General features: G+C 48.0%; 1 protein-coding gene across 3 annotated transcripts in view; it reads right to left on the bottom strand.

The window, feature by feature from the left end:
* Positions 1-15,154, bottom strand: part of SLC22A15 (solute carrier family 22 member 15) — a 68,401-nt gene that overhangs the window by 29,985 nt on the left and 23,262 nt on the right. For all 3 annotated transcript variants that reach the window (XR_008425633.2, XM_053914452.2, XM_053914451.2), the window contains 2 exons: positions 2,375-2,507; positions 1,574-1,738 (listed from right to left, as the gene is read on the bottom strand). Coding sequence is in view for 2 of the 3 variants with exons in the window: in XM_053914452.2 (XP_053770427.1) it covers positions 1,574-1,738; positions 2,375-2,507 (298 nt within the window). In the remaining variant the exon portion in view is untranslated. The remainder of the gene's footprint in view (positions 1-1,573; positions 1,739-2,374; positions 2,508-15,154) is intronic.

Here is a 15,154-nt window from a genome sequence, read left to right as displayed (position 1 = left end):
TGGCACCAAGGCTCCATCCAGTTTTCAAACGCGAGTCTTGAAGTTTCCTTGATTCCTCTTCCTCGAACCCTCTCAGCTGATTCTTTAGCAAGTCATATTCCCACTCAAATGCACCCTCCTTCCTCCTCCTCCACGCCCCACCTTGTCAGGGTTCGCTTCCCACTGATAGGTTCCACAGGGCCAACCACAACAGGCCCCTGAATGACCCGTCAGTTTCTACCCATGCTCCTCTGCAATCCATTCTTCACAAACTTACCAGGGGGATCTTTCTGTACATATAAGGCTATCGCTCCTCTATTTAATTCACCCACTGGCTTGCACTTCGAGGAAAAACCAAATTCTCACTTAGCCTTCCGTGGCCCCTAAATCATCCAGGACCTCCAAATTGCTCTCTCCCCAGTCTTCCCCTGCCTCTCTACACTACACCACGGGCATCTTTGCAGGTCCTCAAAGCAGCTCATTCCTGCCTCAGGACCTTGGTTCCTGCCATTCCATCCTTCTAGAATGTTCCCTCAGAATTTCACATACCTAGGTCTTCCTCATCATTCACGTCCTCGATCAGACACCTATGTCAAGGTTTTCTCCATTTACCCTATTATAATTGTCCTCCACAATTACTGTCTAGTCCACTGTCCTGTTTAATTTTCTTCACCATACTTAAAATTTTCTGAAATTACCTCAGGTCTGTTCTGCCTCTCCTGATGAAAACATAAACTCCATGAGAACAAGAACCTTCCCTCACCTACCCCATTGTGTCCACCCTTTTCTCCCGCATGCCTGAAACAGCAGAGTCTGGTTGGTGGGAGGGTCTGGTTAAGAGATGAGTCTGGTGCAACAGATAGGCAGAGGGAAGCCCTAAGGGCACACAGCCCCCATGTGAACTGCGGTGGCTTCCGGCTGGGGAGGACTATGCGTGTTCTTCGTACTTGACTGTATTTCCTGATCTCATTTTACAGTGGACATCAATTCTTTTTGTTGTAAGATACTTATACAAGGGGGAAATAAGTAATATATTAATATGAAAATTTTCATAGCTGTAGTATTTTATTTCTTGAAAAGGTGATCGGATGGTTAAAAAGAATACAGAATATGGCCTCAATTTTGAAACAAAAAAAAAATCAGTAAAGAAATGCTCCAATAAGTACTCTCTGTTGACTTGAATAAACTGTAAAAGCCAAACGGTCCATGAGACATGGATTTATGAAATATGATACGAAGGCTCCGAGAAAGGAGTTCCCAATATTTCCTGTCTGCACTATTTTGCAGTTTAAGGTAGAAGCAGCGAATGCCCTTCTGGGGAAATCGACATTCTCCCAATAATCTGGAGGCAGCCTGCGAAGACGGGGGCAAGATCACCATTTGGGAGGCAGGCCCCAGTGCAGACTTTCTAGAGAGAAATACAAATAAAATGACTCGTTCACGGTCAGACAGGTCAAACTCGGGAAAGCAAAGCTAATAGTTGGACAGAGCACTTCATGTCCAAGTGCATTTTTAGGCTCTAGGGTTACACTGGTTCCCTGCAGCTTCCAGGGGCAGCTCATCACCTCCACATGTGCATGGATTGAAGCAGTACCTGCGAGTGCCCAGTAGGCGGTGCCCACACATTCATTCAGCAGGACAAAGGCCACCAGCGACATCCCTCCATTCATCATGCCCACCAGGAAGCGGGTGACTGCAAAGAACTCATACGAGGGGGAAAACCCATTTGCGATAGCAAATAAGATGTCAAGAGCAAAACCTGGAAAGAGAGTAACAGTATTCAATAATCCAGAGACAAAACAGCATTTGATGGAAGCAATAAATTTTATTCATTAGTTTGTAAAATTAAATCTTGGTCAACTTAAATTTTCTGAGGCTTTGGTTTGTTTTTAAAAGAGATTTCTTTTAAAATCTCTATTTCTTTTAAAATAAAAACTGAGATTTTCTTTCTTTGTTACAAGTTGATGTCTGTCCATCATGCACAGTTTTCAATTATGCACAAAAATGCTGGACATTTACAAAATCCTGGCTCATACTCAGCTTGTCAAGAGAACCACGCCGAGTCCTGCAGAGCTCATTTGAAATGAACCAACAACATAGAAAGGAGGAAATGGATCTAGCAGGCTGTCTCAATCCTTGTTCTCCCTAGAAATAGGGCATAAATTAGAATCTGGGGGTGCGGAGGGCACCAGCATCTCTGAAAGCTCACTTTGCAGCTGTCGGGCCATCCCCAGCAATGCCAGAATCACTTCCAGCTGCCGTCCGGCCTGTGTCATAAAACCCAGCTCTGTGTCCACATGGCAATTCCCTGAGAACTGGAAGGAAACAGTCCCCTTATTGCTTCTCCTGGGAAATCCGTCCTCTAATTCAGCTCCTGAACATGCTAACGGGTTACCTGTGAGGTAGACCTTTTTCCTCCCGAAGCGATCCGAAAGCTGACCGAACGAGATCACTCCCACAAACACGCCACTGAAGAAAAAAGAGCTTGCTGCGCTCACTTTGTATGATCTGTTGGCAATTAAAAACCACTAGAGGAAGGAAAGACAAAAGGGAGACATTTAGGTCACTGAAAGGCTGGTTGGATGGAGTTAGCCCTTAAAAAAACATGTATAACAAAACTTGTACACCCTAACTTCCCTGCTGCATTACCCACAATTAACCAGAATTCAGGAGAGCATCCATGCTGGACAACATCCAAAAAGATCTCGTCTCCAGAAACACCGGAAATCGTTATTGCTATAATGAGGTCCCAGAGTACTCCACACACATCATATTTCAGCGCCACACACAGTGAGCCGCGGCTACTCACTCACGCATCTGTTTGTCCTTCCCACTAAGCCCCTGCACTTCCCTTTCTCTGACACCTAACACACCACACCACACGACATGCAGGAGGCAGTAAATAAATGTCCCTTTTCTCCAACAGGTTAATGGGTTTTAAATCCCTTAAATACTCTTCGCAAAAAATTAACCATTCAGTGACCATGTGATCCAGTAATTCCATGTCTTGGGTATATACACAAAAGAGCTGAAAGCAGAGATTTAAGCCGATTATTTGTACCCTCATGTTTGGAGCAGCGTTGCTCATCATGGGCAAAGGGTGGAACCAACCCAAATGTCTCTGGACAGAAGAACAGATAAGAAAATGTGGTAGAGTCACACAACGGAATACTATACAGCCTTAAAAAGGAATAGGGTTCTGACACGCTACGGCACGGATGAACCTTGAGGACATCATGCTAAGGAAAACGAGAAGACTGTCAAACGAGCCTGAAAAGAGCCCGGAGGCTTTGCTAGAAACAGATGATGGAGACTATGTTCACATAGCTAGGCGAAAGTCCGCGCGTGTTCCGAAGGAGAAAGAGAAGGCAGAAGTTCTTGTAGTCAAGAGTGCACTCCTGAGAATTACCCACCCTGCATTCTTAGCCTTAGGATTGGTCCAGGACGGCTATCAGTCCGCTGCCAGGCCGTCAGAGGCCAGATGCCAGGGGGAGGTACACAGGAGTCCTCAAGGGGCGGTCGGATGGTCTGGACACATGGGGCCTCCAGCAGGTACACAGAGGGTTATCTGGGGGGCCAGAGGTACATCCAGACATAGACATATGACTGGAAAGTTAAAAAATGTTTAAGGTCCCAGGCTAGTGAAAACGAGAAGAGAGTCTTTCCTCACGTCTTAACCTTTATCATGTTATTAATTTTAGCAGCTTGGTAAAGTGACTCTACTTTATATCTTCCCTCTCTTCACCCTTTCCTCATACAAAAGGGACAAATATTGTAGGATTCCACTTCATGCATGTGTGAAAAGTATAAACAGGGGAAATGCCTTGTAAGTCTTAGTCCTCAAACCTTTGCAGCTGGAGGCAAAATAACCTTTGGGCTGGGCCTGAAGCGGCTCTGCGTCCCAAACGGCCGTTTGTTGTGACTACAGATGAAAAGTAAAGGCATTCTTTAGGGTTAGCACCACTATGTTAACTTATCTGCACCTTTGAAAGTGTGTCCTTTGCTTATTAATACAGAAACTCCCTCTGTATATTCATGCAGTTGTCCCCTCCCCTTTCTCAGGAATGCCCCTTGCCTTCACCTCCTAATCAGAACACTGTTTGGGGTTCTGCCTGAATCAGTGCTCTGAGAGTAGCTGTTCTTTTGGATCTCAAATAAATGCTTGTTGCTTCTCACATAAGGCCTTTTATTTTTAGGTTAACAAGTGAGATGTGATTCAGAATAAGAAATGTGTATTTGGTCTTCACTCACTGTTCCTGGCATACAGCTCCTGAAGCCCTTGTAATTTCCTGTAGAAAAAGCCATAGGGGTGTCTTTTGTTACCATATCTAGTTTTGCTGCCAGTTCCTGAAAAAGCTTCGGAGCAATAAAAGTGACAAGGAGGTCATGTTGTTTATGCACGCCCCTTTCCACCGCACCTGATTGTGTCGATGAGGTGACTTCTGGAAAGCCCCTTCATGGAGGCTGGTTGCTAGGGGAACGAACCCCATGATGAGAGAGTTGGAACTTTCAGCCCCGCCCTCTAGGCTTCCAGGGAGGGCAGAGGGACTGGAGGTTGACTCAGTCGCCAATGGCCAATATTTTAATCAATCACGCCTATGTAATGAAGACTCCATAAAAGCCCAAGAGGATGGGGTTCCGAGAGCTTCCAGGGTGGTGAACAAGTGGAGGTGCTGGGAGGGTGGGACGCCCAGAGAGAACACGGAACTCTGCTCTTCCCGCACACCCCGCCCTGTGCCCCTCTTCCAGCTGTGTCTGAGCTATACCCTTCTACTATAAACCAGTGGGCCAGTAAGTAATATGTTTTCCTGAGTTCTACGAGCTGCTCCCGCAGATTAACCTAAATCAAGGAGGAAACTGTAGGAACCTCTGACTCAGAGTTGGCCGATCACAAGCGCAGGTAGCAACTAGGATTTGAGACTGGCCTCTGAAGGGAGCATCCCTGTGGGACCGAACCCTTACCCTGTGGGACTTAATGTCCACTCCAGGCAGACAGGGTCCCAACTGAATTGAATCGTAGGATCCCCAGCTGGTGTGGCAGAGCCTGATGTGAAACACGCCCCCGCACCCTGACACACACACACACACAGTTGGTGGTATCGACCTAAGAAACGTCCAAACCTGTACAGAATTTTGATGCATCTATTTGAGCCAAAATGACAACAATTGCTGGGAAGTCAAATCTCAATGGATTGAGAAAATGCTCCAGAAAACGGCAGTCTTACCACTTGTTTTATACATCAGAATCAAAGGGGGAGACGTAAGGGGGTCACATGAAATTCATTGGTGGTAGATTAAGGAGGTGGGAGAAAGCAGAGCAGGGAAGAGGGAATCTCTTGGATTGGATAAAAAATAAGAGGAACAGACACACGATTTTACATTGGTGGGTATAGGACAGTTAACAGCTAACAATTAACATGGTAACAGTAACGACAAGGGGTTCCTAGCCTGGTGCTCTGGGGCAATGCTTGTGCCCTGAGGGGTCTGGTGAAAGGAAATTACCCTGCCTTTCCAAAGGAGGGTTATTGTAGAAGCAGAAAGACCAACAGACAGGCTCAGTTAAGGTAAAGATTGACCTTTGTTGAGGAAGATACTGGCCTAGGACGTGATTACTCACTATGACTGGCATTTAGTTAGGAACTTTTAATTGTGGACCCTACTGGTGTGGTTACTTTCGGTCTTGGACACTGGAAGGCCACCAGGCAGGCCTCCCGGAGCTTGTTGGGCTTGGTCCACACTGGCCGGGTATCAGAAGAGAAGGTTTTCCCGTGCCTGGAGGAGTCAAATCCACAGAGACAGAAAGAACAGTGGCTCCCAGGGGCTGGGAGAACGCGGAGCTGCTGTTGAACGGGCACCGGTTTCAGTGCGGGATGACGGGGACGCCGTGGAGCAACCGGCGGTGACGGTTGCACAACGTGAGCATACCAAATGCCACCGCACTGTGCGGGCCCCTCGGGCACAATTTCCCACTGGAGCACAGACCACAGAGCCCCTCGTCATTGCTTGTTCCCCAAATACCATCTCCGTGTGCTGTGAACGCTCATGTTAACTACCCCACACCCACCGACGTAAAGGTAGATGTCTCTGCATTTTACTTTTTATCCAGCCCCAGAGATTCCCCACTTCGCTTTCTCCCACCTCCCTGACCCACCACCCGTGAGTGTCATGTCACCCTCCTCAAGCGTCCCGCTGATTCGAATGGATAGAGTGAGCTGCAGAACTGCCGTTCTCCAGGGCATCTTCTCAATCCACTGAGATTTTGCTTCCTGGCGATTGTTACCCATCTGACTCAGACAAACACATGATAATTCTCTGCAGGTTTGGATGCTTCTTACGCAGACAACCGCACACTGCCAAATGATGAACAGGGTACACTTTATGTTGTGGATACGTTACCACAATAAAAATATCCCCTGAGTACTATTATCTTCTGTTTTAGGGAAACGTATAAGCTTAAAGAGAAGTAACCCTCTGCTCAAAAGGCCATTATCTAAAGCCCTGGCCAGTAATGGGGTAAAGTGATCTTTGTTATAAGGATGAAAGTCAACCTGTGTGGTAGAGGTAGCCTCAGAGAGCTAAGCGGACGCTCGGCCTTCCCCCTCGCTGCCCCCTTCCAGACTCAGTGAAGATGGGGTCACGAAAAGCCCCTTCCCGAACACTTGCAAGGAGGCACCCCCTTCTCCCCCTTTCAGGCCACTCCTTTCCCATGGTGCTTTGACCACCAGTCTTTATGGCCCAAAGCGAAAGAACTTCTCCCCTTCTCTTGCACGTCCTGTGAGACTGAAGCGATGAAGATCTTGACAAGAGGCTTCTGTCCATCTGCGAGCAGCAACAGCAACAAGATGGGGGCCCTGGAAAATAACCGGGGACTGTGCCCCTCCCGGACACTGTGCTTTGCTTCTAACTTCTCCTGTTGTCGTAGGCATTAACAAGCTTAATTAACTGGTTTTCCTAGCCCTTTGTGGACTAGAAGTAATGAACTGGGGTGTTACTGCCCTTAGAAATGGTGATCAGGAAGTTTCTGCCTTTGGTGGCAGTCATAATTTCAGCGAGAGAGTGATGGAAGTGATAGGACAAAAAAAAAAAAGAACTACGTCCCAGACATTTTGTTTCATTTAGGGATTCAGTAAATATTTGATTAGTTTCTATGAGGGGTTAATAACTCTTCTGAACACTGGGAATACCAATGTGAATGAGCTAGACATGGTCCCTGCTCGCATGGAGAGCAAGTGCCCATGGAGTAAGACAGACATTAAACACATCAACACACAGGGAGAGAGTGGGAGGAAACCTCTTTAAATAGGTAGTCAGGGAAGGCTTCTCTGGGGAGGTGACATCTGTGGCCTGAATGATGGGAAAGCGATCAACCCTGAAAAGCTGTTCAGGGAACACTAGAATAAGTGCCACGGCCCTAAGGTGAAGAAGACCCGTCAGTCGGCCTCTAGAGGGGGTGGGAGGAAAGGAAGCGGGAGAGGGGCAGGCGTCAGACCACGCAGGGCCCTGAGCCATGGTCAGGAGCTGGGGTTTCATTCTGGTGCAGAGGGAAGACGCTGAATTGTTGGGTTTATGTTTCTAAGGCCCACTCTGGCCACTCTTAGGGAAAGCATCACAACAGGAGAAGCAGGGGTGGGCAGGCCGCTGCTGCAGCTCAGGAGACAATGATGGCTTGGTCCAGGACAGACACAAAGGTGACAGAGAGAAGGAAACGGACTTGGGACATATCCTGAAGGCAGAACTTGCTGACGATGAGATGCACTGGGGGGAGGAGTGGAAGGGAGAGTCAAGGATCTCATCTATGCTTTTAACTTCAGTCACTCAGTGGACGGTGGTGACAGACACTGAGGTGGAGAAGGTGGCAATGGGTAAGAGTTCCAAGTGGAGATGCCATGCAAGATATCATTTGGATATGAGTCTTGAGCTCAAGGGAGAAACCATGAGGGTTTACAGACCTCTGGATGGGGAAGCAGGCTCAGGGCGGCCCCGGACACTTCCACAGTCAGAGGTGAGGAAAACAAGAAACCGGCAGAGAAAACTCACAAGTAGGAGGCAGAGAGAGCACAGGAGAACGGGGCAGTGTGGTATGACAAACCGGTTTGATTCCCGGAGGAAGGGGTGGTCAGGTATGTGGAATGATGCTTAGAGGTCAAGATGAGGACAGAGAAGTGCGGTTACACTTGGGAACAAAATGGACACTTAGAATAGCATTTCGGTAGATGGCGAATGGAAGCCAGATGGGACATGGTAGAGGGACTGGAGGCGGTTGAGGCATTGCTGGCAGCAGCTGTGTGCAAAATGGTCTCCGTAAGTTTTGCTGTAGAGGAGAGCCAAGAAACGGGACAGAATTTGACGGGAATGTGGGGTCAAAGATGACCGGTGTGTTTTTTACCACGTGCGCATGTCGATGAGAGTGACCCAGTGGAGACAACATCTGTGCAGGGGACAAGCCAGGAGGCATGGGCTCGGCTGTGCAAAGTGGAGGTTCGCCTTCCGTAGAAGCAGGGAAGTGACGTCCTCCAGGGAGAAAGGCAGGACATGAGTTCCGAGGCCGGCAGTGGAGGAACTCCAGGCCTGATTGCTTCGTTTCTCTCTCACTGAAAATATCAAGTGAGGTCGACAGCTGACGGGAAGGAAGTGGAGGGGTTAGAGTCTAAGCAGGAAGATGCCCTCGTACGGGATCCCCTCAGTGGGACATTTCCCATTCAAGGGAAATGCTGCGGGGACAGCCAGGTCAGCTGAATGCGCCCTTGAGCTGTGCAGGTATCAGGACGAGGAGGAGGAGGGCAGTTAAGGTTGCACAGAGCTGGGGGCTTCCCGGAGTACTGCAGAGGGAGAGAGGCACCGGGGAGTTGCAGAGGAGTGGTTCTTACAATCCTGGAATATGTGTTGGTAAAGGGAAGAGGAAGACATAAGGGGGGCAGGTAGTGCAATGTCACCATCAGGAAAATCCCGTCTACCCTTCCATGCACTTTCCGTTCTTGCCCTAATTGAAATCTGGTTGTCGCTGGAGGAAATTACTCATGGAACTAGATCCCCTCAACAGGAGGCTGCTTTTCCTTGGACCTGAGAATCTGAGATGGGAGTAGGTAATCAAACTTCAAAATCAGCAGCTTGTTTGAAGTTCACAAGATCAGTTTATATAATCCGCCACCCTTTGTGGCAGAGAATCTAGCTTGTTTTGAAATACCCACTCCTTCATAGGAATAGACTGCTTAGCCGGGCATGTGGCTCCCCAGACTGAAAAGTAATGTCCCGATCGCCCTCACAACTGGCTACGGCCATGCTCTCAAGTTCGGCCCAGGGAAGGTAAGCAGAAGCATCATACGACAGTGGCCAGGAATTTCTCTTAAGGACAGCCAAGTTGCCCCTTTCCCTTTTTTAATTTCTACTATCCTAGTGCTTACAACGTCCATTTGAAAGGCTGGGGCTCTATCTGGGGCCACGATGAACATGGACACATATTAGGGACAGTCAAATCAAAAGCTGGAAGGAATCTCAGTTCCTGAGGACACAGGGGTGGGGCCCTGGCTTTGGTGTATTTTTTAAGTTCTTCAGATGATTCTCATGGACAATCAGGTTAGGAACACCTGTCCCAGACGGACTCTGTTACCCTCAGTAATTGCATGACCTCTAAACTCTGGGTCTTGAATACCCCACCCTCAGGGCACTAACCCCTAGTCTTCCGACACATTTCCTGTAGTACCCCCACCGCTCCAAACACTCTTCAACCTCCTCCAGACCTCCAACCACCCAACTCTATATCAAAAAGTGGGGCCTGAGTCATCAGAAGAGATTAGATCACGTTAAGAAGCCCTGACTTACGGATCTGTAAAGGAAAGGGCAAACTACATTTTAAAGTTGCACATAAAAGAGATTGAAAAAGCTCTGGAATTCGGAGAAATTCGTTTTATGAAAAACTAATTTATTTGGGCTATATGGATAGTTCGGCGGTAGAATTTTCAGCTCATGTGGCTATGACTAGGGTGACATTTTTCCGGATCGAAAAATGAATCAGATAATATCAGGCTGGCCTAGAAAAGAGAGGACTGTATTTATCATGGAGACAGCCCTTCTTTACAATGGCCAGTAAACCAGGCCTATAGCCCTGGTTTTTAATGCCTTGGAGCTCAAACACTTGCTTTTATGTTTTTCGTGTTCTTAGGGTTTGTTTGGTGTCCTTGTGCCTTTAAAGCCTGGCTTGCAACTTCGGCCTGGATTACCCTGCACCACAATTCTGCTAGTCCGTTAACATAGCCGAGATGTCTGGGCTCACACTGATCTGTTTTGTGCTTAATCAATATACAGTGGTCCACGTGGCTGCACCGTAACCAAGCATCCTGTTGGCCACACCGGCACGACTTCTCAAATCCATCAAAAAGCCCGTAACACCAGCCTTCCAACTACTGGACAGCTATCCGCTGGGCTGGCACTTTTAGGAACAAGTGGCCCAAGGGATGTTTGACCAGCGAATTCCAAATTCTGATTCTCAGGCTGTCAGTTCCAGTGTCAAAGCAATTTCCCGTGATTCTTCTTCAGGTCAGTGCTGGCTGGGCTAACGCCCTCTGCTGATTCCCCTGGAATGCATGCAGGACGGACAGAAAAGCTGCAAGGCCCTGCCAGGTTTGAGGAGAGCAAACTGGAGGACGTGAGGCTGGGACTGGGAGAGGCCGACAGGCCTGGGCGAACTGCGGCTGGCTCCACACGGAGGAAGTACGTTCACAGCCGGCTTTCTGTACCCCTCCCCTACCATGTCAGAGTCTGATTTAAACGTTGATTTTGTTTGCAATCTTACAATGTTTCGAATATAGGTTACACACTTACCACATACCTGTGATGTGAACTGAAGAGTTTTATTTTGTCAAAGCTCAGACAAGATCTGCTAGGAGAGCGACCCCTACAGTATTGGAGAAAACGGACTGGTATAACCTGATTTAACGTTTTCGAAAGAAGTCGCCCACCAGACTAGACTCGATGTTAGCTTTTTCCTTTACCCTTTTGATTAATATTTAGTACCAAGGTAAAACCCAAGCCAGCATACCACAGGACATCAGAAATTAAACTATGGTAAACCTAAAAAATGATGAGCATATTCTTGAAAAATGTGTTTTTCATGAGGCTTTAAATTTTAAAAATCATAAATTTATAAATCACTCAAACCCTTAATTGGTTAGAGATTACTACCGTGATGATTCTCCTATAATTTTTTTAAAAATGACAAGCCAAATTCTAGAGCTACAGAATGAATTTTTTACAGTAATTCATTTCAAGTTGAGAAATCACTTGCAAATTAAAAAGGAGGAAATCTTTTCTTCTCTCGTGCATTAACAGAACAGGAAGAATGTAAAGACAAAATATTTTCAGTCTCTCAGGATGACCTAGCTAAATCTGCTTTTGTTTTATAACCCGCATCTGTATTTCTGTTCATATGCTTACTACAATTGAACAGGAGAGTTCATCAGTTCGCTTATTACACTGTATTTTCGAAAAGGATTTGCGGGGCCCTAGCATTAACAGTGCAGGGACAGTCGTTCACTCATCTGCAGAAATCGGGCACGACTGGGACAGCCACCCACAGCAGGTACCTCGAAAAGGAAAGATGGAAGGGACCTAAATGTGGCGACTGCCGTAGTGAGCGCAGAGCCTCCCACCCCCCGGACAGACAACGGCAGACAGGCAGAGGTGAAGGGAGTTGAGGCCGTTACTGGGAGGGGTTTTATTTAATAGTTCAATTCTTACTGCTGAGAGGCTGAAGCCGCCATACAGAGAGTGGAACCGAGGGCCGAGCATGGGTGTGGGAAGACCTATCGAAGGTCACGCCAGGGACCCAGGCCAGCCTGGACAGGGTAGGGGCCCCAGAGGGAGGAATGACTCAAGCTAGTTCTAGAGACCTGGGCTGAGTCTTGCGTGAGGTATTATCTGAAGCCACTAGCATGGATCAGTTCGACCACAGATTGAGTGAAGCTTGAAGACAAGTTTTATTTTATTTTTTAAATTTTTTTGAGAGAGAGGGAAGGAGGGAGAAAGAGAGGGAGAGAAACATCGAGGTGAAAGAGAAACATCAACTGGCTGCCTTTGCTACGTGCCCCGAACGAGGACTGAGCCCGAAACCCAGGCATGTGCCCTGACTGGGACTCAAACTGGTGACCTGTTGGTTCGCGGGCAGCACTCGACCCGGTGAGCCACACCAGCCAGAGCTGAGGACAGGTCTTAAAGGAAGTAACAAAATGTCTTGAAATCATTAAAACTTAGGCTTTATGAAAATGTCACAAATCAAATCAATCATTCTTTGATGTGGCAGAAATATGACAACCTGAAAAATTAAATTATTGCTTTAAAATGGACCGCATGCTTATATAATCCTAAACCAAATTACTATCTGACTAACGAAAAATGTATATCAAAGATATATCAACTAGGAAGGCTACCTTACCCTTACAGCCAGATAATTAATAACCAACCAACTTTTACACAAAATTCTCCCCTAATTCCAACAACCACCTTTTAGAATAGGGTGCTGTGATTATTGTTATTCCCGATTTATAGATGATACAACTGCAGCCCAGACACGACCGCACTAGAATAAGGGGGACCTGGTCCTGATTCAAAGACACCCGTCTCAAAATCTCCCTCCCTCAGTGCCAAATGCTTGAATTAGTCAAGTCTTAGAATCCTGGAGCTAATGAGGAATCAAACACTATATTCGAGAGAGTTAAACCAAAAGCACAAAAATTACAATATGCTGGGTAACGATTCTCTATTATTTATTTAATGCATTCCATTTAGGAAATTATGAAAAAATCAACTGAATACTAGAAGGAGAACCAGAAATAAGTGGGTCCTATGGCTTCGGGTGACAGAACCAGGGCTTGGTAGGAAGGGAGAAGGAAGAAAAGGGAGGTTCTGTGTCAAATAGGAAGTTAAGGTTACCCAGCCTGTGCACTTGGGAAACAGCAGAAGACTGGGGATGAGGAAAAAAGAATAATGAATTTTAAACTCAATTTCCAAAAGTTTTTTTTTAAAGGAGATTTATCTCATTCTACAGTGTATGTTTAAAATATAGCACTTAATAAAACTTCTATTTTTTCATTGAGCTTTTGTCATCTACTGACGGTCTATGTGACATGCTGGGTACCCACGCGACATAACTAGACCACCCCAGGCCCTTTGCTGCCCTTGGTGCTCCAAGCAGCCGGTGCTGCCTCACCGTCCCTGCCCGCTGCACCAGACAGACTGAGAGCTGTTTCTGAAGTGGCCTGTGAACGTCGGGAAGACTCCAGAGCAAGAGCTCTGAGAGTTAGGACGCACACCGGCCTCTGCTGGGTGCGACTTCCCGTTGGCTCGGTCACTGTCCCGGGTTTGCCTGTCTCTGCTTCAGTTCCCTCCTGGGACCTGCACTGCCCATTCATACCCCCTTCTATCGCATGGCCACATCTCATGGTACGAGAGTTGATAAACGTGCTCTCCGCACAGACCCCTCTCCCGGTAGGGGCAGTGGGTGCGTGATAAAGACCCTGCACCTAAGCTTCTCAAGGATGGTTCTGTCGTGCCCTCTGCAAGGAAGCTGTGCCCCTCCAGTCTTTGTTCTGGCCCGCAGAGGGCGAGTGACTGCCTTACCCCTACAGGAGTGATGTAGGATCTTCGCAGCCCCCAGGGGAGGGCACGGCTCCCCAAGGAAAAGTCCACTTTTGCCCAGAAGCCTGGTGCTGATTACTCTTGCACAGGCCCGCCTTTGTCCTCCACCCCCAGCCCCAACTCCTCCCCAAGGAGCCCCATTCATCCGGGACCCATAGAAAGTATAAGCGGCTCCTCTCACCTGAAGTCCTCCTGCCTCCCTGGAGAAGGGCTGACCACGCTCTTCTCCCTGCCAGAGCCCTGTCTGTTTGCTTCTAATACATGTGTGGTGAGCTGTTTGTTTACTTTTCTCTCCCCTACAACGCGGTGAGCTTCTTAAGTGTACGTGTGCATCCCAAGTGCTTGCCTGACAGTATCTGCCAGCACTAATTAAATGCTTGCTGGGCTGTTCGGGGAATAAGAGGAAATGCTACAGTCTTACAGGCATCTCCACGGACAATAAATATCTCAATGTCCCAACTTCAAGTATCAAGTTGTGAGTTCAGGGACCGGCAGAGAACTCGTTAACTAGTCACCTTTTCCTTGGAGTCACTGAGTGGCATTCTCGTCCCAGGGACTATGAGGGAGATTTGTGGTTGGAGGGGTTTTCCTTCTTCCTGTAGCCAATGCACCATATGAAATACTTTGGTTTTATCTTTATCCTCTATCTTCATGGGAAAGAAAACTAAAGAGTAAAAAAAACAGGCAGGGTTTTTTGAAACCTGGCTGGAAAAACTGTAAAGGCAAAATGTGCATCCCTGAAACAGACACAATCCCCGAGAGATGGGAGCAGTGAGGCCGCTGCTCCCACGTGTCCCCACTGAGAGCAGCTCGGGGAGGGGGCTCAGGCAGGGCTGCCTGTGCCTGTCACCTGGCTGCTGTGGCCTGTGCCTGTCACCTGGCTGCTGTGGCCTTCTAAGCGGAGGACTTGTTCTCAAGCCCGGTGGGGGCCACTAGTCCGAACTGCACCCTCCCGGCAAGGGGGCCAGGCCCCATGGCTGTCCTGGGCACAGCCTACTTGGTCCTAAAGAACAAGGAAGGCTAAGGAGGCTTCCCTGGCTCTCCGGGTGGCCAACCAAGAGCCTGGGCACACGCTTATTGATGGAGCCTCTTGTCACCCGAAGTCCTGTGATGGTGAAACCTGAGCCCTTTTACCAGTGGCGGAGCCCTTCCTGGACTCCTATCGTGTCAGCGTCTCAAGGCTGCGGGGCTGGAGCAGACAGCAGCTTCCCCAGCCTTGCAGCCCGATCCTGAGGGCTCCACACGGGGCCCACGGGGGAGCCGGTGACTGTTCCCCGAATATCCTGAGCTCTTCTGATGACAATTCCAATCACAACCACGCTTCACTCTCCCACTGCCCAGGGTTCCCCTCGCCCAAATATTTACAGTTCTGGACAGGAAAACTCTGCTTCCAGGAGGAAACCAGGTGGTCGGAAGCCCTTTGGGATGAGGAGGGACACGGACAGGGTGGTTCGGGAACAATTTCATGGCGATTAACTGACTTGCTTCATTTCAGTGTAGTTGTCACTCTGGATTATCACTTAATGGGTGAAGTGTGTGGTCTGCA

Source organism: Desmodus rotundus, chromosome 12 (assembly GCF_022682495.2).
Source record: "Desmodus rotundus isolate HL8 chromosome 12, HLdesRot8A.1, whole genome shotgun sequence".
Classification (NCBI taxonomy): Eukaryota; Metazoa; Chordata; class Mammalia; order Chiroptera; family Phyllostomidae; genus Desmodus; species Desmodus rotundus.
The sequence above is the reverse complement of the archived record's forward strand: the minus strand, read 5'-3'. Positions and strand labels throughout refer to the sequence as shown.